This window comes from Triticum dicoccoides, chromosome 1A (assembly GCF_002162155.2).
Source record: "Triticum dicoccoides isolate Atlit2015 ecotype Zavitan chromosome 1A, WEW_v2.0, whole genome shotgun sequence".
Classification (NCBI taxonomy): domain Eukaryota; kingdom Viridiplantae; phylum Streptophyta; class Magnoliopsida; order Poales; family Poaceae; genus Triticum; species Triticum dicoccoides.
This window is the reverse complement of record NC_041380.1, coordinates 271,336,536-271,359,758: the sequence shown is the minus strand read 5'-3', so window position 1 is coordinate 271,359,758 and position 23,223 is coordinate 271,336,536. Positions and strand designations below refer to the sequence as shown.

At 43.6% G+C, this 23,223-nt stretch overlaps 1 protein-coding gene across 1 annotated transcript; it reads right to left on the bottom strand.

Annotated features, from left to right (window-relative positions):
* Positions 1 to 1,124: 1,124 nt before the first annotated feature.
* Positions 1,125 to 7,854, bottom strand: LOC119268553 (acyltransferase-like protein At1g54570, chloroplastic). The gene is made up of 13 exons (XM_037550214.1): positions 7,404 to 7,854; positions 7,177 to 7,228; positions 6,611 to 6,666; positions 5,295 to 5,453; positions 5,099 to 5,203; positions 4,722 to 4,828; positions 4,109 to 4,230; positions 3,894 to 4,002; positions 3,642 to 3,775; positions 3,197 to 3,566; positions 2,727 to 2,840; positions 1,720 to 1,805; positions 1,125 to 1,614 (listed from the first exon to the last, which is right to left on the bottom strand). The coding sequence occupies exons 1-13, from the start codon at positions 7,756 to 7,758 to the stop codon at positions 1,314 to 1,316; spliced, it is 2,070 nt and encodes a 689-aa protein (XP_037406111.1). The 5' UTR covers positions 7,759 to 7,854; the 3' UTR covers positions 1,125 to 1,313.
* Positions 7,855 to 23,223: the final 15,369 nt, after the last annotated feature.

Sequence of the window (23,223 nt, the reverse complement as noted above, 5' to 3'; positions counted from 1 at the left end):
CGGCCGGGACAGATGCGGCCGCGGTGGCCGGCACAGCGGCAGATGGTAACGGCGACCGGAACAGCAGCTGCCGGAAAGGTTGGCCGGAATGGAATCGAGGCAGACTAGGAAGAGGGAGCACGGAGTTGCGGGCGTGCGGGAGCGGGAGAGGAACCTAAGCATCTGATACCATGTTAGGAATGAGCAACTAGCTTTACTGAGGGATACATATACAGATGTGGTAAAGTGCAGAAAAGTCCCTTATATAATGGGGATGTACACAAACTATACACATACACATCTAACACTGTCGTGTCCATGCCAATATTAATCTTGTTGGCTTGTTCCATTTCTTCTGTTACTGATTTCTGATCTTCAAGACGTGTTATCAACCAGTCGTTGAGCCCTTATTTTCCTGTTTTCACAAACTTTGAGTTATTTTCTGGTGTTTTCAAACCAGCCGTTGTGCCCTTATTTCCCAGTGGCTTTCTGTCAAACATTTAAGTTTTATTTATTTTTGACGGTGTTACGGCGGGCTTACGCCAGCCTGAACCATTTCATTAACATTTAAGTTTTATCATTCACCAGTGTAGAAATAATGGCAGCGCTCTTGTTCTCTAGGGCTGCTGAGACCACAGCTTTTGCCATCTTTTTGATAAATCATAAACAGGTCCATGTAATCAGGTAGAAATGTTGAAGTGTGAAACAGTGGAAGTCCCAAGGAGTTTTCTAAAGTTATTGCAGTAACTTGCATGTTTTTTTCCCTTTGAAATCTATGGTATGTTACTGTGTGTCAAACCACCTACATGTGAAATCTTTTCAAAACATGACAGGTAGCCAGCAGGTTCAAAAAAGCCCTAGGTCTAAATTCCTATTTTGCCTCTGCCTAGCACTAGCAGCCCTCAAGGCTAGGCGTTCTGCTGTCGCATAGCGCCTAGTCATGCTTAAGCGCTTGCCTAGCAGTGCTTTTTTTAATAAATAAAATCGTTGGTAGCCAGTATAACATCTTCTCCTAAAAGAAGTTGTCGGAAAGGTGAACACATCTGATGCACCTGTCACTTTAGGTGGTGTGTTTTCACATTGACTACATAGTAGGAGTACTAGTACAGGATAAAAGAGACCCTTTATTGTGAACAAGTATCAAATAATCAATAACATTTTGGTGTTAATTAATCACTATCAATAAGTAACATGTACATTCAAAACATAATACAAATATTCAGATACATTTGTTAGCTACACATTATGTACTGTGTTATACTCTGCTATAATGGATACCTACTATCTGCCAATGTGCAGTCACACTATCACAGGAATATATTTGCACCTAGTCTTCATGGTTCAAAAGTTGGGACTTGAGCAGAAACACCCTGAGTTGCCTGGTACACAGCACGCTGAGCTATACTCCTGTAAGGGTCTTCCTCCCTCTTCCTCTTTAAGTATGCCATTGCATTCTCGACTTCTGATTTGATATGTAAATACACTTCATTTGCGCTCTCCCTATCCGTCAGAACATTGTTCATCCCTTCCATTTTGATTGGTTTGCCAAAAAGGTAGTAGAATCGTCCGGGTACTTTAGGAACAATAGCAGGTATGTGCATGTCCTGATTCCCTTCCTCTCCTTTGACGCTATCTCTGAAATGACAAATATTCACAGCAGAATGAAAAAGAGTCCAAGTAGCAATTCCACAAAGGTAAGATCAGAACACTTGATTCATTTGTTTGGAAATTAAATCTGACCTCACTCTCTGGCCGTCTTTGTTGATTGACTCTATCCACTCCCGAAGGTACGGAATGTTCTTTTGATCATTGTAATCCAGAACCAACTGCAGAAAGAAGACACAAATACACTTGGTATAGCTTTCCCCAAAATCTGCTACTCAACCTTGGTTACAAATGTGTTATCACTTATCACCACACATGTCCTGCGGAGATCTCGAGTTGGTGTCTTTTTCTATATCTTCGAAGTCATTTGCTGTGCCATGCTTTCATGTTATTTTTCCTCGAATAACACATGCTTTCACCTTTATGTAATCGGTAAGTTGACTTCTGAAAACTACAAAACTTCAGCTTGGTTGGGGCTGCAGCGGTATTTTGGTCTATTTGGCTATGCATGAATGATGTTTTTTCAAGCAACCAGCAGGAGCGCTGCCTTTTCATTACGATGTTTGTGACATCAAAAAGTTCAATCATGTATGCAGGTGTTACTCTCGTGTACGAGTTGGATGTAATCACGAGTGTTGTTACAGAAGGCACAGCACAAGCGCCAAGCGGCTCAAATGTATTACCTAGGGGTTTATGTCCCGGTTTGGATGGCATGCCATTGACAGGTTTCTTAGTCTTTGCCTTGGTCGGTATGTTACTACCTACTTTCATTTGATTGTATTGATATTTTCGTCTCCCCCTTTTCTCAGCGAAGTCAATTTTTTTGTCTCTGCATCTATGATGGAGAGGCCGGGGGTAATAAGGCTTCCATTATCTAAAAGGGCAGCCTAGTGCACGTAGCTCCCGCTTGCGCAGGGTCCGGGGAAGGGTCCGACCACTTTGGGTCTTTTTGGCAAAAAATGGCTCCACTGAGAAAAAGGCTTCCATTATTATCTAAAAAATAAATAAATGTTCAACTGGTTAAGATTTCAAATGATATGACATATGAACGCAAATTTCGATTTTCAGTGATATTTTTAGAAATAGAGATTTAACAGTGTTGATTTCTCCTATAGAAACAAAAGAAGGATTAGGAAAGCTACCTCTAAAATGTCATCTTCTCCGACAAACCCAAATGGAATGACTGTAACACCAAACCTTGCCGCCATCCTTACAAATTCAGGCTGATCTGGCCAAAACAACTTGTATTCTTCACCCTGCCAAATCCAGCTCAATTATTACATTAGAAAAAAGAAGGTAAAATCTACTATAACTCTGAGATACCATTTTTTTGGTATGTATTTTAAGTCGTGGTCCTTGTGGAATACTTGTTAGACACTAGCCTTGATCATACTATTTTTGTACATGTGAGCACACTCCTAATAACAAAAGCTGATGTGCTAAATTAGGTGTTTGCAAAAGTAGTTCCGTGTGGTGAAACTCTAAGAGCGTGTTTGGAAGAGTGGTATTCTGTGGTAAACTTCAGGAATTTAGTCAAATTTGACTTAAATACCAGTCCTGTCCCTAATGGTTATGTCAAGGCTTAATAGAGATATGGAGACATTAAGCACACCTTCCTATGTAGAGCTTCCCGAGCACCACCAGGATAGAGGAGAACATATTGATTTCTCTCAAACAGCCTGTACATATTGATTGGAATGACTGGTAATCCGCCATACATAGAGACTGTATCAAGCCGAGACGACTCCTGGCGCGAGGTCTCATATTTTGATCCAAACAACATTGGATGAGCCATGCCACGAACAATCGTGTTCTTCTCCCTCAAAAACTCTTCATACAATGGGCTTAACTCGATCCCCATCAGTGCATGATAACCCACAAACAAGACAGGACCTTGGTCAGGAACACCAGCAAGGCCACGGACAATTTTTCCATTTGTCAGAGTAGACATCATGACTGGGCTCAGTGCAAGGTGAAACAATCTGCAAAAGGTTATAAGTTTTTCACTTACTAGATCTATGCAAGTAGGGAAGCACTCTCAGAAGTTGAATACGTACTTGTGGTCTTCATCAAATGTTTTCTTGAACTCACTTAGTGTAGGGGGAAGGTAGTCGGTCACAAAGTCCCGTTGCCTGCCACGGCGGTACATGTTTGCACCTTTTATAACAGATAACAGATTCACACCATCCTCCTGTGCAAGGAAAATATGAAGTTCAAAATTGTACTCCAAGACATACAGTGGTTGGCATGAATATTGAAATGAAAACACCGGACTGGCTCCGAAACGCTTTGATGAATTGTGAGTGTACCAAGAGTAGTGTATGGCCATTTTCCTTGAAGTATCGAACTCTGCAGTTTTTCAGTGCCTTGAAGAGTCGATCTGCCTCTTCTCCACTCGGCAGAAGATTGTCTTTGCCACTAAATAAATTAATTAATATGGAGAGTATCAGATCAAACAGTTAGATATAGAAAATCAAACAAGACTAGAGAATGAGGATTTAGGCAGCACCATTATAATGATTACCTGGCAAGAAACAGAACTTCAGCTTGTACAGCATGAAGACGAGAGTTGGCATAGGCTGCTCCTGACTTAAGAAGCTTGAGCTTCCACAAAAGAGCATCCCTTGGTATGATATCTGCCAATTGCTGATAAATGAAAGGAATGAAATCTAAAACAATAATAAGAAAATATATCTAGGTGATTAAATAGCTCTATAAAAGGTTGTAACCGATTCTTCTGAGGACTAAGAGCACAAGGACTTCTGAAAATAGTGGTTAAAAGAAATGGATACTTCTCCTTTCCGGCAAATGCAACTGTACGTCTGTACGTCTGTACTCTATATGCTTTTCTAGACTTGCAAAAATAAATAAATAATCATTTCTTAAAGTAGAGATCTCCTAAAAGATGTACAAATCAAGTCTTTTTTATGAACGTTGGCGGATAGAGTTACAGCAGATCAAATAACATTTAGGAAGTTTATAAGCATATATGTTTCTTGCACTCCATATGTTTTTTTTGTAGTCTATATGGATTTTTTTCTTGCACTCCATATGTTTGAATAGGAGGTCACATAAAAATGAATGTATGGGATAGATAAACATAAAACTTAAAAAGAGGAGGAGCTATGGAAACATACTGAAAGCAAAGGCAGCAAAGAAGTGAGACTTTCTGACAGCTTTTGAAGAGTTTCTGGAGGAGAAAGGTTGTTCTCAATGCTAACCATAGCCATCTTCAGAGGGTCAGCTGCGCATAAACATCCTTGGCTCATAAAAAGATAATTGAACAAGATTTAAATTTTAAAAGTACATACAGTGAGGTAGAATTCTGCCTGGATGCTTTTATTATCAAGCAATAACTCAAAATCAAGATCATGTCTTCCAAGTTCTTTAGTTCATATGAAATTAACAAGAAAATTTTGTGACAAGCATATCAGATTATACAGTTGGAAAAAAGATGCACAGAACAACTGGAAGAAAGCACAGGCCAGGGTAATTAACAAGCTAAGAAGTATACCCATAACAAAACTAAGAAGATACGGAACTGTAACATGAAGGTCGCTTGGCATTGCTTCCAAAAGAGGCAATATTGGCTGCAGTGGAGTCTTTGCAAATGATGTTGCTGCAGAAAAAAGAAGAAAAACCATCAAGTTATTTTATAATTAAAGAAAGAACTATCTCATCACATTCTAAAATACAACATTTTCACTTGCCTGGGTTTACCAGTAGGAGGACCAAATCGATGTGTGGATTACGAGCTGCCGCTGCAAGTGCCAGGCATCCACCAAAGGAATCTCCAACAAGATATATCGGTCTGTTTGGTGATAAATCATGCTCATATTGGATAGATTTTTCGACAATTTGTAATAGCCCTGTAAGCATTTATGTTCATTGCTGTTAGGTCAATAGAAGCTTTCGGGGTACTTATCCCTGATTTCCCTTCACAATTCATAACAGTAATTTTATTTTGTAGTCCTACTTCTGCGGTGGGCTCTACAGGGGCAACATGGTGCGGCGGACAGAAGACCTCAGCAAAGAGGACGCCCGGGAGACAAGACCAAGCAAGTTAATGCACATGTAGGAGATGAAGTTGGTGTAATTAACACCGAAGAATTACCAGGCATTGGGAGATGCAAAAGAAGCGCGACGATGACATTATGCCTTTTTTCTTTTTCTTTTTTTGTACAGACCAAAACTGGCTGGTCAGAAGGATGCCACCGTTGCCTCTGTCCTCGGAGTGGCAAACTTGTGGGTTGATTTCCCCGGGGCTCTCTTGGTGAATCTAGTAGAGTGGAATGAGATCATACTGAGAGTCGCGGGGGTGCAACAAACTCAGGAGAAGGACTCGTTTAGGTGGGATCTCCACACCACCGGGTGTTTTCTGTATTTGGCATTGGTGGATACGCTGGTCAGTTTTAGATCAAAATGGTTATGGCGTCTAAACTAACTTTAAAAACCAAAGTATTCCTCTAGTTCCTCTGCACAAAGTCGTTCTTATAAAGGAAAATTTTATTAAGCGCAAATAGCAGGGGGAAACAAAACTAGACTTGGATTAAACTGTAGTCCTAATGAGATACATATATATCTCTAGAAACAAAATTCTAAGAACCGCAAAACTTATGAGTTGGTATGAAACTAGTTTTGTGTCCTAAACTTGTCCTAGTTTTGATCTTTATACCTTGTGCAAATTTCTGAAATTAGACTTGGATGAAACTGTAGTCCTAATGAGATACATATACATCTCTAGAATCAATGCATATTTCTACATTCTGGACTTTGTTGTGAGTTGGTATGTAGAAAATACTTGTAGAGAAAAGTTGGTACGTAGATGATTATCCAAGTAAGAATAGTTCTCCCCCCGTTCACTGTTATAAGATGTTTTCAGTATGAACTACATACGGACTGAAATGGTGAACAAACACACTAACATGCGTCTATATACATCCAATCCAGAAAAAGGTTAAAAACATCTTATAATAATGAACGGAAGGTGTAATAGTGAAGCCTAGGTGAATAATGCAAGTCATACCATCAAATGGTGTACGATCATTTACTGGTATATGCAAACAACGAACTTCAAAGGCCCTGCAAATGAGTAACGTGAGGTTTTATTAGACTTCAATGTAGAAAATGAGAAACAAAAGGAGGCAGTCTAGTTTTTGTCACGTTGGGCAGTTTTAGACTAAATAAGAAGGAACATGTAGACGAATCATAGGTCACATTGGGTAGGCTTATTCTTCCCTCATTTCCGGTTTATTGGACTAATCTTGCAAATAATGTCAACCAATGAAGGCCCCTACTTAAGTACTGGACAACATATTAATGTTATATGCATGGCCCGCATATAGGTCTTCTAAAAGTCAGCTTTGTGTAAATTTTATTTGACATCAAAATACATTTGAATTTTAATATTCTTATTATATCTAGGCTCGGTGGGTCTTTGCGTCCCTTTGTTTTGACATTGATTAACTTGATAGATAATGACTTCATGGAAACTACTACACTAGTAGTAACGCTAAAAGCAGGCTTTCCTGCTTGGCCCGCAATAGTATTTCCCTAAAGTACTACGTATATAGAAAGCAACAGCATACTCACTTGCCCAAAGACTTGTGGTGCAGAATGAGCCCCATCCCAACACCATCAGTTCCTGCAGTCAGGTAAACTCTTAGAACAGAAGCAAACTGGCCACTTAGCCATTCAGGTAACCGCGAACATGGCGGTGATCTCGCGCTGATGAGCTGCCTCCATCATGCAGTGGCCAAGGGTGGAGCGCACAAAGCACGGAGTTATATACTATTATTGCTAAAGATTGGACGACCAACCTGGCAAGAAGAGCAGCAGGGGCGCGTCCTCCACCGCCGGCTGGCCGCACTCGACGGGGCTGAACCACCGCGGCGGCCCTCCGTCGTCCTTGCACAGGGCCCTGGCGGCAGCGAAGTAGTCCTTGACGGTCACGCCCCCGAACCCGTCGTCGTACAGAGGCTCCAGTCCTCTGTCCTTCTCCTCCTTCACCGCGTCCTCCTTCTTCCCGCTCCTGTTTCTCAGCCCCACCTCCCCGTTCACAGCGACGGAGCTGGCCCGGAGGCCGCCGCCGAGCCGGGAATGGTGTCGGACCAGGCGGGCGGTCGGCTTCACGCCGTAGACGGCTGGGAAGGAGCGGAGGGCGGGAATGGACATTGCTGGAGATGGAAATGATGCTTTTGGGTTGGAGAAACGGAGGAGTTACTTGAAGAAGGAAAGGCGGGGTCTGTGGAGGGGATGGGGCGGCGAGTGATTGGGGTGGCAGCGGGGCACGTAGGAGAGATCAAGAGCGATGCACTCTCGGGGAAACAGACAAGGGGGACAAGCTCAGTGCTGACCGCACCTACTTTCTTTTTCCTCTTTTTCTTGAAACCCATGCAAATTAGTGGTTTTTTTTATTCAGAAGGCCATGTGACAAGCTTTATATCATTGCATCAAATACTGGTTGCATCGTCAATCAGTTTGCTCAAAATAAATCTAGGAGCTTCATGGACCCAATTACAAGAAGTATGTCTATCGATATCATGAACAACTTAAAAAGCCTTCCCAATTAGCGTAATCAGGTCCACTCAATCTGAAAAAATAACGTGTTGAGTCGTTTCACCAAGTATAACTTCCTTCCAATGCTCGAATCGTTTCCAAAGAGTTTAATTCCGCTTCAATCATGTACACCTCATAGGAACTGCCATTCCATTTCGATTTCGCATTGTTGTCGCTTCCGTCATTACTGTAGTTGTGTTAGCAACCTAACTCCAACACAGGCGACAACAGACAAAAACGCTGCTATGGAAGCCAAATTCAAAAGCGCCGTGATGGCAACAAAATGGGGCAAGCATCAGGCGCAAGGCAAAAGTGTTGCCATGGCAGCTGAGACAACAGCCGCGATAAATCAGGGAGAGGATCGTGTTATCAACCGTCCACGTCGGATCATCCAACCTAACCACAAGTACGTGGACGTGTCATGGGACAACACTACTTAAAGAGAAGGAAGATAGGAGCGGAAGACATCGAGCTTGGATCACACCAAACGACCTGCTTTCCCAATTAAAGTAATCAGGTCCACACAATCTGCAAAACTAAATTGTTGAGTCAATCCACCAAGTGTATCACTTCCTTTTAAGGCTCGAATCATTTCCAAAAAGTCCGATTACGCTTCAATCATGAACACCCCATATGAATGGCCAATATCAACCCATTTCAAATTGTTATCGCCTCCGTAATTACTGCATTTGTCACGTTAGGAAGAATTTCACATGATGCAGCTATAAAAATACCTTTATCATCCCACAACACAGCCCCCGTGACTTCGAAACCATCTTCCACATAAAATGTTGCATGAGTGTTAAGTTTCACCCATTTTATTGACTCGCATATTGATCCCCTAAGCCGCAGCTAGGGTTTCTTCGTGCCGGGCGTTGATTGCGATCACCTCCAGGAGTCCTACCATGGTCAGCCACCTTGCGACCTCCCTCCTCCCATCCCCTGTCGGGTGATCGTGCCCACCCCATCAAACCCAAGTTCGATGGAGGTGCCTTCCGATGCGTAGGCAGCAACGAGTGGCAGCGCGAGGGTCGATGATCCGAGTGATCTAGGAGACTTCTTCAACCAGCTTGATCTAGAAGGCGAGCACTTCAATGATCTAGAAATCAGTGTTGATGATCTGGTCTTGAACAATGGTGTGTGTTGGCTGGCCCCAGCTAGGGTTCACACAAAGAATAGCTTCAAGCCAAGCTGCCTTCTTTAAGGAGATGTGTTTGGCTTGGAATCCAACGCATGAGGTCGCTTTCGCCCAGTTGGTCCTAACCTATTCATAGTGGAAGCTTCATGCCACGACGACTGTGAATGAATCATGGAAAGAGGACCTTGGATATTCAGGTATTGGGTAGTCCTTCTGAGTCCTTATGATGGTTTTAACAAAGTTGAAGAGATTGAGATAGTTCACATGCCTATATGTCTACAAATTCAGAAACTCACATATGTTGTAAGTGCATCTAGTGCCACCCCGACAAACTTGGTTGAGGGACTAATGTGTTTGTGAGAATTGCAGGATAACACAGGTAGTAGTCCCTCATTGATTCGGTTTACCTACCAGAGATGACCCCTAAAAATGTGTGAAGACATTGAAGACAATGGTGGTCTGTGAAGAGTTTCACATTGAAGACTATGACATGAGAAGACATCGTATGAAGACTATGGATTGCGAAGACATAGTTGTTTCGTAGTTTCCTTTTCTTCTTTGTTGAGTCATAGGAACCACCATACTGTTTAGTGGGGTCCAAGTGAACAAAGTCAGAGTGACTAAAGTGATGCTCAACCAAATCCTATGTCTTCGAGCGAAGACAATGAGAGAAAATCTTATCCAGAGCTGGATGAGTCAGCTTTACTTGTAGCCCAAGTCAAGCTGCCGCGTGTGTTTGAAATTTGACAGTTGGACACATGTCAGTTCCTTAGTGACTCAGGGTCATTTCAGACAAATCAGGTCGGGTTGCCTCCTAGCTATAAATAGCCCACCGCCTACACCATAAATTGGTGGCTGCTCAGAGTTAGTGCACGGCTTTTGTCGTTTGAGAGCAACCCACCTCAAAGCCTTTGAGAGAAATCTTTGCGAGGACAAAGCCTAAATACCCAGAGCCAAAGAGTGTTAGGCATCACTAAAGTCTTTCTGTCTGCGTGACTTGAAGGCTTGTTACACTTGAGGACTGTGAATTCTCTAGCCGGTTAGGCGTCGCGTTATGAGCATCCAAGAGTCATTGTGGATGGCCGGTGAACGAAGTCTGTGAAGGTTTGGTAGTCTACCTTGAAGACTTACCAGAGTGATTGGGCGAGGACTGTGTGTCCTTAGCTCAAGGGGAATAAGGTGAAGACGCGGTCTTCTGAGTTGAATCTCAGCCTCCCTAACCAAACGTACAGTTGTCACAGCAACTGGAACTGGTCCAACAAATACCTGTCCTCACCAAGCAACTGGTTCTATCTTTTACCTCTCTTTACTTACTGCTTGTCTTCATGAAGTCATTGCCTGCTTGCATGATATGATTGACTTCGCTGTGTGAAGACTGTTGTTGATTGGCTTGATACTATCTTCCATCTTGGTCCATACTACCTAGCTGCTGATAGTCTTCGTGCTTTCACTTCATTGCTTACTTGACTATGGCTTGTCTAGTGTAGTCTACCTTCCGCTGCATATTAATATGTTCATTTCTACTGATTGTCTTCAAAGCCCCCGTTTTTTGAAAACTTTCATAAAAATCACCTATTCCCTCCCCCTCTAGTCGATAACTAGCACTTTCAATTGGTATCAGAGCAAGGTGCTTCCTTGTTCCATGTGATTCGGTTTAACCACCTGGAGTTTTAGCTATGTCGACTGTAGGGATAATCAAAGTCTCCGCTGTGTGCCCTGTCTTCGATGGCACTGATTACCCCTACTGGAAGAATAAGATGCGCATGCATCTTGAAGCCATTGATGTCGACCTCTGATATGTCGTCAAGAATGGTGTTCCCAAGGCCGGTGAAGGCGTCACCCCAGCTTATGTCAAGAAGTTCGTTCAACTATATTCTATTGCCAAGAACATCATCGTGGTCATCTGACCAAAGGACAGTATGGCCGTGTGAGTGCTCTGGAAACTGCAAAGCTAGTCTGGGACTGGCTCTCCAAGGTCAATGAAGGCGTCTCAACCCAGAGAGACTCAAGGATCAGTGTTTTTCGCAATCTCTTCAACCGCTTCAAGAGAAATGACAATGAGAATGTTCAGCTGACGTTTGATCGCCTCACTGACATCACAAATGAGCTTCATGCACTCGGCGCCACTGAGATCACCAAGCATGAAATTGTCAAGACACTCTTGAGATCACTCGACAGCTCATTTGACACCCTGGCCCTGATGATTCAAGAACGCCCTGACTTCAAGACTCTCGATCCGTCTGACATACTTGAAAGGATCAACAGACATGAGTTCCAGCTATCTGAGAAAAGAGATATCTATGGTCCCAACTATGGCCGAGCTCGCGCTTTGAAGGCAAAGGTTGTTTCCTTATCTGAAGAGAATCTGACTGCAGTTCTGTGGATCCTGAAGACATTGGAAAGGAACTTGCCATGCTCGTGAACAAGTTCCAAAGGTTCACGAGGAAGAAAGGCTCCAGACAGTCTTCAAGATCCAGCTCAAGAAATGATGAAGCTTCCTCCCGTGACTACAAGAAAAGAACGTGCCACAAGTGCAAGAAACCTGGTCACTACATCTCTGAATGTACTCATTGGGACAATGAGCACAACAACAAGAAGAAGAGCAAGGAATATGATTCTAATGACAAGAAGAAGAAGAAATCCTCAAAGTCTTCTTCCAAGTCTTCGTCGAAGTCTTCATCACACAAGAAGAGCTCATCTAGCAAGGGTCATGCGTTTGTTGGCAAGGAAATGGATTTAGAGGAGGAGTCTGCATCTGAGGAGGTGGAGATGGAGTCTGAAGAGGAATCTGATTCAAGCGTGGCAAGCCTGGCTTTAGCTTCAGCATACGTCGCCAAGTCCATCTTCAACACTGAAGACGATGGCATCTTCACCAACGCTGATGCTAACGAGGATGACTCTGCTCCCACCTACTGCTTCATGGCACGTGGTGCCAAGGTAAACTCACGCGATGCTCACTATCAAACATCTAGTGAAGATGACTCTGAATGTAAATCTAAACCTAACTACAAAACACTTGCTAAAATCGCAACACAGCAACAGACTTCTATGGAACATATTCAAAAACTGTTAGACAAAAGCGATGACCTGTTGGATGCGTAAATGACTTGAACTCAGTCCTTAATTGAAGACATTAAAAATCTTCATGTTAAGTACGAAGAACTTGAAAGTCATCATGAAATGCTCTCAACTACTCACGAAAAGCTTTCCTACGATTATCTTCAAAGGAAGCAAGAACTTGAGAACTTGAGAGCGGCTCATGAAGATCTTCAAAAAGAGAATGAGTCACTTCGCGCTCAACAGACCAGTTCCGCTCAGGAAGCATTTGAACCACCATGTCTAAAATGCCTTGAGCGTGATAATGCTACTTCTGTTGTTGGATGTTCTACTGCTACTACTATTGCAATATCTTCAACTGCTGATGTGGTAACTAACCCCTCTACTGAGGATACCACTACTATTGCTGATGAGAATGCCAGGTTGAAGACGCTGCTTGAGACAGGAATGTACAAGTCTCAAAGGGCATCAGACACTATGTGATGTCCTCAAGAAACAGATTCTGAACCGAAACCCTAGGAAAGAGGGTGTTGGGTTCAAAAGGAAAATGAACGTTGATGGTTCTTACTGGAAGCCTGAGCAGTACCCCAAAACTACAAGGGTTGCTGCAAAGGGACCTTCAGTGGATCCATCTACCTTATCTGGCTTCACTTGTGCTAACCCGATTATAATTGATGAATCCTTTGATGCAAACTATAAACTATTTAAGAATCAGAATGGTGAAGTGTTTCCCAGGTATATTGGTACTAACTGCAGGAATTGACCACCTTTGAAGAAGATCTAGGTCCCAAGAGTTGTCTTGAAAATCTTCAGGTGAATGTCATCATGACACCACATGGGAAGAAGACAAACCCCGGACCAAAGGCTTCACATGGTCCAAAGGCGTCATACAGACAGAGGACTCACCAGAATCACCCTAACACAAATGTTTTGCAGGGAAACCATACTCAAGCCTATGAATATGAGCATGTTTCATCAAACCACCATGATCATAAGACCAAGAACTACTCTGCTTATTCTTATGAGTATTGTTCACCTCCTGCAAGACTATCTGCTAGGGCTACAAAGCCAAAGTTCTTAGATGCTGCACTTAGACTCATTGCTTCGAAGCCACCCCTGAAGATGTGGGTGGTTAAGAAAACTTAACTCTCTTTTGCAGGGAAAGGTCTCTAGCCGGAAATGAAAGGCATCAGATGCTATTGCTGGGGACCTAAAACATCTTGTGGGCGCAAGATAAAATGCCCAAATGGTCTTATTATGTATTTCATTCCTGAATCGCTTGCCAATCATCCTATCAGTCCTAACCTGTATCTGAGCTTTCATAATCCACTTGCTCGTCAAATGTTTATGCTTCACAATACTCTTTGTGAAGCCTATCCCCCTAACTGCACTGTATGGTATGACACCAGCTGCTTCAGAATGGATTATTGATAGTGGATGCACTAACCACATGACTGGCGATCGAAGTCTTCTCATGGACTCAACCTTACGTCCATCTGACAAGAGTCATATCACATTTGCTAACACTGGTAAAAGTAAGATGTTGGGTCTAGGTAGAGTTGCAACCTCAAAGGATCAGCACATGGATAAAGTGATGCTTGTTGAATCCCTTGGTTTCAACTTAATTTCCGTCTCAATGCTTTGTGACTTGAACATGATTGTGATATTTGGAAAATATCTTTGCCTTGTTTTAATGGAATCTGACAAGTCTCTAGTCTTTGAAGGGTACCGAAAAGGTGATCTGTACATGGTAGATTTCTCAGCAGGACCACAGTTGGCCGTATGTCTTCTAGCAAAAGCTTCAGAGTGCTGGCTCTGGCATCGAAGGCTAGGCATGCTGGCATGAGAATCTTGTACACTCTCGCGAAGAAGAATCATGTTGTAGGCATCGAGGGCGTCAAGTTCAAAAAGGATCATTTGTGTGGTGCCTGTGAAGCCGGGAAGATGACTAGGGCCAAGCATCCTTCAAAGACAATCCTGACGACATCACGTCCCTTCGAGCTGCTTCACATGGACCTATTCAGCCCTACTCATTACTCCACTATCACTACCACTGCTTGTCTCTATGGCTCCGTTACTGTTGATGATTACTCTAGATATACCTGGGTGCATATAATTCTCTACAAGACCGAAGTGCAGGATGTCTTCAGACGATTCGCAAATCGTGCCATGAGAAACTATGGCATCAAGATCAAGCACATAAGAAGTGACAATGGCACAAAATTCAAGAACACCGGCCTCAACACTTATCTTGATACATTGGGCATCACTCATGAATTCTCAGCTCCATACAAACCTCTGCAGAATGGCATCGTGGAGCACAAGAACAGAACACTCATTGAGATGGCTCGGACGATGCTTGATGAGTACAAGACTCCAAGGAAGTTCTGGCCTGAAGCTATTGATATTGCATGCCACATCATCAACCACGTTTATCTTCACAAGCTTCTAAAGAAGACATCATATGAACTACTGACTGGTAAGAAGCCAAACGTAAGCTACTTCAGAGTATTTGGTGCCAGGTGCTAGATCAAGGATCCACATCACACGTCAAAATTTGCACCAAAAGCACATGAAGGATTTATGCTTGGTTATGGAAAGGATTCAAACTATGCAAGAAGAGCTTCAACAGTTCGAGCTGAACAATGGTTGAAGCTGTGGCTAGGCTTGAACAATGGATCTATCGCAACAAACAAGATGAGCATGGTCAGGTTGTCAGAAACAAGGCTCGTCTCATTGCTCAAGGATATACGCAAGTTGAAGGGATTGACTTCGATGAAACATTTGCCCCGGTGGCTAGGCTTGAAGCCATTCGCATTCTGCTAGCCTATGCCAACCATCACAACATCCTCCTATATCAAATGGATGTGAAGATTGCCTTTCTCAATGGCAAGATTGAAGAAGAAGTGTATGTTGCACAACCACGTGGCTTTGAAGATCCAAAACATCCTGATATGGTTTATAAGCTCAACAAGGCACTATATGGCCTCAAACAAGCCCCTTGTGCTTGGTATGACACACTCAAAGACTTCCTGAAGAGCAAATGCTTCAAACCTGGTTCCTTGGATCCCACTCTCTTCACGAAGACATACGATGGTGAACTGTTTGTGTGCCAGATCTATGTGGATGACATTATCTTCGGCTGCACTGACAAAAGATACAGTGATGAGTTTGGACACATGATGCAAGAGCAATATCAGATGTCCATGATGGGTGAGCTGAAGTTCTTCCTTGGTCTTCAAATCTGTCAGCAAAGCAACGACATCTTCATATCTCAAGAGAAATACCTCAAAGATTGCCTGAAGAAGTTTGGAATGCAAGACTGCAAGGGATACACGACGCCAATGCCAACCAAAAGTCATCTGGGCCCCGACGACAATGGTAAAGAGTTCGATCAAAAGGTATATCGCTCCATGATTGGTTTTTTTACTCTATTTGTGTGCATCTAGGCCAGATATCATATATAGTGTTTGCATGTGTGCCCGATTCCAAGCGGCACCAAAGGATTCGCATCACTTAGCTGTGAAGCGAATTCTTCGATATTTGGCTTACACCCCAACACTAGGATTATGGTATCCAAAGGGCTCAGAGTTTGATCTAGTTGGATTCTCGGATGCTGATTATGTTGGTGACAAGGTTGATCGCAAGTATACATCAGGCACATGTCACTTTCTTGGACGATCTCTTGTCTGTTGGTCTTTAAAGAAGCAGAACTGTGTGTCTCTCTCCACTGCTGAATCTGAATAAATTGCTGTTGGATCTTGCTACGCTCAGCTTCTGTGGATGAAGCAAACTCTCAAGGGCTATGGCATCCATCTGAAGCATGTGCCACTCTACTGTGACAATGAAAGCGCTATCAAGATTGCCAACAACCCAGTTCAGCATTCGAAGGCAAAGCACATTAAGATCTGTCATCACTTTCTCAGAGATCATGTCATGAAGGAAGATATTGATATCATTCACGTCAACACTGAAGAGCAATTGGCAGATATCTTCACAAAGCCCTTGGATGAGAAAAGGTTTTGCAAGTTGCGGTGTGAGCTAAATATCTTAGAATCCTCGAACGTCCTGTAGTTGTACACACATCCTAACGCTTATGCATGAGATGACTTAGATGTGCAACACGCGAAGTAACGTATATCTTCAAATAATGAAGACATACATTCTAAGTGTGAATACATTAATGCAGAAATTGACTTCGGAGCACCACGATAATTGTGCGCCGTGTATGGGTCTAATACTTCCTATACGGCGGGTAACGCCACCACCAAACTCTTGTTTGAAGTGTTTTCAATTGGCGTCACATTTGCATAATCTTCACATTTGGTTTTATCTTCAACATTGATTCGACTTCATGTCTATCTTCACAATGTTGATTTGGTATCATATTGATATATACATATATTGGTGTTCTGTCCTCTACAACATTCACTTATAGCTATGTCTTCATGTTTGAATCTTTTGACCTAAGTGAATGTGGTCGGACCCTAACCCCTTCTATGGTTCTAACCCAAATTCTATCTACCCAAATCATATGCATTCTATTGAAACTGTCAAATGTCTTCTCCGCGTCCTTGTCAGCAGAAGATACAGACACAAAAATTCAATCTGTTTTAAATGCTATATCCTTATTGCCTGAAACCTGGAGAAGCCGGAACGACCACCCTACAGTCCAGGCGTGCGTGGGAACATGGAACAACTTCCAATGTGTTGCATGCTTGCCACATATCCCTCAGATGTGAACCGTTAGGGGCACCTGCGTAATTGCGTTGTGATGTCCCTTTCCTTATAAATACACATCAGATTACGGTGAAAATCCTTCTCCCACCTCCACCTCGCGCAAACCCTAGCGCCACCGCTAGCTCTCGATGACGCCAGCGACGAAGCACTTAGCTGCCGCGACCTCACTGTCGTGGGTTTGTCATGGCAGATGTCCTTGTGAAAGGACTCAGTCGTGGAGCCATCGCAACGGGTTAGCTTAAAGGGGTTAAACCGGACAAGGGGACACGGGGAATTTATACTAGTTCGGCCCCTTCGATGAAGGTAAAAGCCTACGTCTAGTTGTGATTGGTATTGCTTGGGTTTCGAAGGCCAGGGAGCGAATCCGCTTTGTCTGGCTCTCGAGTTGTCATCTGTCGTCCTGAACTGCCACCGGGTCATCCCCTTATATACATGGGTTAACGCTCGTCGGTTTACAGAGTCCCGAGGCCGGCTCATAAACGTGTCCGGCTCGGTCTCCGCTCTTTCTACCTTACAATGCAAGTTACATATCAATGCTGGTTTATAACTACAAGCCTTAAACCGGTTCTGGGCCCTGGGCCTTTACACAGCGTCTCCGTCTGTCTTCATGGGCTTTCAAGTATAATGAACTACTGATGAAATTAACCCGGCCTCTCCTGGCCGGTTTATGCCTAGTAGTAATATCCCCAACATTAGGCCCCAGACTGATTTGAACTGGTTCATGTCGGTCCTGAAGAAAACTTCGTCTTCAACATCTTCACGAAATTTTGTAAACCGCCGTGACATCATCTTCCTAGGCCGTGGTAACCCGTCGTGACGTCATCTGTTATTAAAAACTGTGTATAACACATCTTCATTAATGGATCTCCGACAATCGAGGTGACAGCTCCGCCTTATTTCCAAATTTTTGGCTCCTCGATTTTCGCGCCTGACACTTATCCCTTGCCTTTATAAATAGGGCCGAGGGGTCATTTTCACCTTTCCCCCTCGTGCCTCTTCGCGTCATCATCTTCCTTGCGCCGCTCAACCTCTGGAGCTCCGCCGCCGCCATCGACCGTCGCCTCTGCTTCAACTCTGGCCGCTGCATCACCCTGAACGCACCAGAGAATTGTGGTGCTTCCCCGCCCCTTTATCAGCACTGGTAAGCTTTCTGCTCTTCTGCCATAGATCTGTTCTAGGGTTTCGGTGTTCGTCGGTGTTCATTGCTTGCGTAGTAACCTTTTGATCCAAACCTTGATTTTCATCTTGTTCAATGATAGTCGTAGCTCTCCTTTTCCATCTAATGCACCTTGTTAAAATAGAAGATCCCATCTGAACCTTCATCCATTGCTTCGGCACTACTTCTTAGGTCTGAATATATTTCCCTTTCCTGATATACGGTAGATCCAAAGGTATACTGCCAATTTGTGAAACCTGTTTGTCCTTCACTTACACATCTGTAGATTTGCATCTTCAATGTTAGACTAGGCGGTTTAACTTTGAAAGAATGATGATCCGGTATATACCATTAGTCCCCTTGTTGAACCGCCAATGTACTTCCACTTTTTGCCTTTATTTAGTAAATTTCGGTTTAGGATTACCAACTCCGGTTTAGCAACATGCTTATATCCTTGATATGACCTTGTCCTTCACTATTATATCAGTCTCCGGTTTACGCAATTTCATATACCGGTATATGTTGATTCCATTGCATCTTGCGCTCCTCCATGAATGACTCGTAAACCGACATTTCTTTTTCAGTGTTTCATTTCACCATGGCCAAACAGTTTGCCGCTTGCAACTGGGCTCCCTCCCGGATCACCGAAGATCAATTGAACGAAATGGTTAGTACCGGCACCTTGCCAAAGAAGACGGAGATCCGGTGGCAAGTTCCAGGAACAGAGAATCCTCCTACTTCGAGGCAGGGTGAGGTAGTGATCTTTGTCGACCACATAGGTCATGGCTTCAAACCGCCAGGGTCAAAGTTTTTCCGGGACGTTCTTGCTAGTTTCCAACTCCATCCTCAAGATATTGGACCCAACTCGGTGTCCAATATATGCAACTTCCAAGTTTTCCGCGAAGCGTACTTGCAAGAAGAGCCCACTGCTGAACTGTTCCGGGACTTTTTCCATCTGAACCAGCATACAGCGTTTGTAAATGGCCCCAATACTGAACTTGGTGGCGTCTCGATTCAAAAGCGGAAAGGAGTTGAATTCCCTCATGCCAAACTGCACAGTCATCCTAAGGAGTGGAACTAGACTTGGTCTTATTGCAGAGATACTTCTCCTGAAGATGAGAATCCCCTTCCAGGCTATCGTGATCACCGGCTTTCCAACACCCATCCAATGCCGCAACGCTTAAGTTCTGCAGAACGGGCCAAGTATGCCCCTCAAATCGCCAAGCTCCGAGCCTTTATGGCCAACGGTTTAACATGCGTTGATTTCGTGCGCTGTTGGATATCTTGGAGCATCTTGCCGCTAAGCCGTCACACCGGTTTAATGTGTGAATATACTGGTGATGTGAAAGACCCCCAACGCCATATCGACATTCAGATGACCGATGAAGAGGTCACTGAAAGCGTAAAGAAAGTCCTGAATGAATCAGAATCAGTTTGTAGTCAAACCGGCTTGAACCCCTTCTACACTCAGAACAAACCGCCTGTTGTAAGCACTATACTTCTTATTCATTTTTGATATCTTTCATTTGTTCAACTTGTAATCTTTCTTCTGTTTATATATCAATAGGGTGATGATCCCTTCTGGAAACGGAAATCTGTAGATAAAGCGGTAAAGCCAGCCGGGGATAAAGCGGTCAAACCATCCCGTCCAAAAACCAAAGCTGTCAAGCGGACCTCAAAGCGGAAAACGGCTGACCGGATCAACATGGATCTTGATAAAGATGTTGATGATCTGGAAGTTGAGGTAGAACTTGACTCAGTTGGCTCCCTTTTCATGCACATCATTAACAATGACCTTTATCAGGAGGACGCAGAAGGCAGCCAAGCTGATGATGTAGAGGTAATTACCTTTTCCTCTGGTTCAGACTCTATGCCAACACAAAAAACCCGTCGAGCAGTCTGAAAAGTAAGCTTTTCTCATCCTCTTGCTTACTTGGATCCAACATTTATTTTGAAGACGCAGTAGCATGAAGCTCGCTGGACAACCCGTCATAGTGGCCAACATGTCACTTCGGTCGGTTTACCTGATACCCCGGTTCGGAAGCACCGGTCTGAGGTCTCTCCCACTTCTGAAAATTCTTACCCCAAGGCAGGTTATTTCAGACAACCTCTTAATCCGTCTGATTCAAATTATCAGGTGACACCTCCCTCATCCTTTGGTGAGCCGACCGCAACTCAACTCCCTCCTCTGAAAATTGTGGCTGGGTAAGCTTTAAAACCTTTTCTTCAATGCGTTACAAATCTTGAATAAGATGCTCACCCTCTTTTAATATTGTTTACAGAGCCAAAGCCAGACCCAGCAAGAAAGCTCGGGTCAACAATCCGCCAGAAGACCAGGCCGTTTTTGAAGAAGAACCAAGAGGTGAACCAGACCAAACTTGTGAACCGGAGAGCCCTCATCCTGAAGCCGCCTCTAATCAACCGCCCCTTCAAGATAAGAATATTGATGAACCAACAGAAGTTGTTCCTGCTGTGCCTGACACTGAACCGGCAGCTCCAAACCGGGCTAGTCCGGTGAGAGATACTGAGACTCCATCATCACCCGCCAAAACCACTGAAGGTCAAGGAGATGATGTTATCATTACTGGAATGGGCCACAGCTCTCCTGGTCGTCCCGTAATCTTGGCTCAACACAGTGCCAAAGAAGAACGTGCTGCTAGGGAAAAAGGCAAATGGAGTACTGATTTGTCAAGTTATGCCCATCTCAATGCTGAAGAGCTTCACTCCGTCTTCTTAAATTGTCTGCACTCAAACCGTGACTATGAAGCCGGTTTGGTGAATTTGATGAAGGAATGCTATGAGGTGTTTTCATCCCCCTTTACTTTTGATTCCAACGCTGAAATGCTAGTCCAAGTAGCCCCCAAGGGCCGTTTTATGATGTTTAATCATAAACCGGGTCTTTGTAACACTTTAAGTCTCTGCTTTACTGAACCTCAAAATATCAGATCCTTAATAAAAACCAAGACCTATCCTTTATCAATGTAATTATATAGCTTTCCTGAGCATAGCCCCCAAAGACCGGTTTAGCTTAGCAAGTTAATCCGGGTTTTAATCCATGCGTCCGTTTTGAACAGATGTACATTAGCCCCCAAGTGTCAAGGATAATGCGTGCATTGTTCTGGAGACTTGTATAAAATGTAGTAAATCAGAGCAAATAGTCATTAGCCCCCAAGTACGAAGTGCATAACTTGTTATACACTTTGTACTTAGAAAATATATATATCATGTTGTTTGACATATCTTTAATGTTGCAGGCTGAACTGAGTAATAGAGATGCCCGAAACGCTGACTTGCAAGAGAATGTGAAGGCTCAACAGGCAGAAGCTGCGAAAGCCAAAGAGGAGATGACCAAAGCCCTGGCCGCAATGGAAAAATTGAAAGAGTCTTTTAACAAAGATCGTGCTGACTGGGAAAACAAAATATCTGGTTTAACAAAAAGAGCTGAAGATGCCGAGGCAGCCCTGAAACCAGTTGTAGATGAACTAGCTGGTTTGAAATGGCAAATCAATGCTATGACTTCTGCTGTCTTTGGTAAGTATCTCCTTACGTAGTTTGTCCAATTCATGGACCCTTATCATTGATCAGAATGCTGACGTTAAACCGCTACAGGCACTCGTATTGCTCATCTCGGCACAGATATGCGAATGAAGCTTAAAGCGGCGTATACTTTGATTGAACAGCTGTACTCTAGGTCCCAGCGGGCTATTTGCACGGCGGCTTACAATAAACCGGCGCCAACACTGGTAAAGGAAACCCTTGAGAAGCTGGCCATGTTACCAGCCCGAATTGTTGAACTGAAGAAGGCAGCTACAAGAGCAGGAGCATTAACCGCCCTGATCCGAGCCAAGGCATGGATTCCAGATCTTGAAGCGGAGGACATAATTAAGGGATATCCGGGCGTGAAGGAGGATGGTTCAAACTTCGACAATAATGAGCTCCGAAGGCTGACCAAAGAAATGCGGCCAATAGCTAGCAAACTGGCCGAGGACACAGACCTGTCGCATTTCCAACCAGCTTATGACGCTGAAGGGAAAAGACAGCCTGCCGAAATCCATGAAGTTGAAGAACTTGTGCATCCAATCTGTAAGCATACCTACGCTCCTGACATTAACCCCTCCAGCCTTATCCATGAAGAGGCCGTATTTCAAGCTTTAGCTGGAACCGATTGGTCGACGGTTGATTTCCAGCGTCTGGGGAGGGATGAAGAAGAAGTGATCGCACCAACTGACCCTCAACCGTCAAACCGTCCAGATGAAGCGTCTTAAACCGGCAGCCGGTTTACCAGCTATTGTGTGCCAATACTTAAAACAATTATGCAATTGGATCCGCTTTGAAACTTCTTGTAATAGGATAGCAAAACTCCTTTATCTGTCATGCCATCGAGCATGTTTTGTGATACTTTGTGAAAACTTGTTCCACCTTTTGGGATATATTTATGCATAGCCCATGATGAGTTGTGTTCCTGGATACAAGAACTTGAAACTATCCTAGCGGTTTACCGCTGGACGGGTCATGATGCCCAACAAATATACAATACTTAGATGAATAATCAAAGTTTTTGTATGAAAAGTAATATGTGCAACATACCTCGTTAGTTGACCAACTGCGTGTATGGAAAAGGTGTCAACACCAATCCGGAGTGTTGATAACTCCGTCCTTGTATTGCCGGATTATGATAATAAACCGTACCGGGATATAATAACCACCGGGTTTTCTTTATAGCACTGGCGATTTAGTCAAACCAGACTGGGGTAGAGAACGCCGATTTGTAACTGATCATGTACTGACAATGTGTAATTGAAAGCCAAGCCGGGCCAAGGACACCAGTTTATCAGAACATAGTATGAACCTCAATAAAGGCGAAAAACTTAACAAAGAAAACTCAAAAAGAAATATGCGAGGCTTTTTACGAGCTGCCAGGCTCCAAATCGAGGCTTTTCATGGGCTGCCAGGCCTCTGAGTTAAACCATTTAACAAAGCCTTTTAAGAT

Coding starts and splice junctions, on each gene's coding strand:
- LOC119268553 (XM_037550214.1), bottom strand. CDS start 7,758: ATGTCCATTCCCGCCCTCCGCTCCTTCCCAGCCGTCTACGGCGTGAAG. Junction 2,841..3,196: donor GGGAAGCTCTACATAGGAAG/GTGTGCTTAATG, acceptor TGGATTTGGCAG/GGTGAAGAATACAAGTTGTT. Junction 1,806..2,726: donor GAGAAGATGACATTTTAGAG/GTAGCTTTCCTA, acceptor TTCTTTCTGCAG/TTGGTTCTGGATTACAATGA.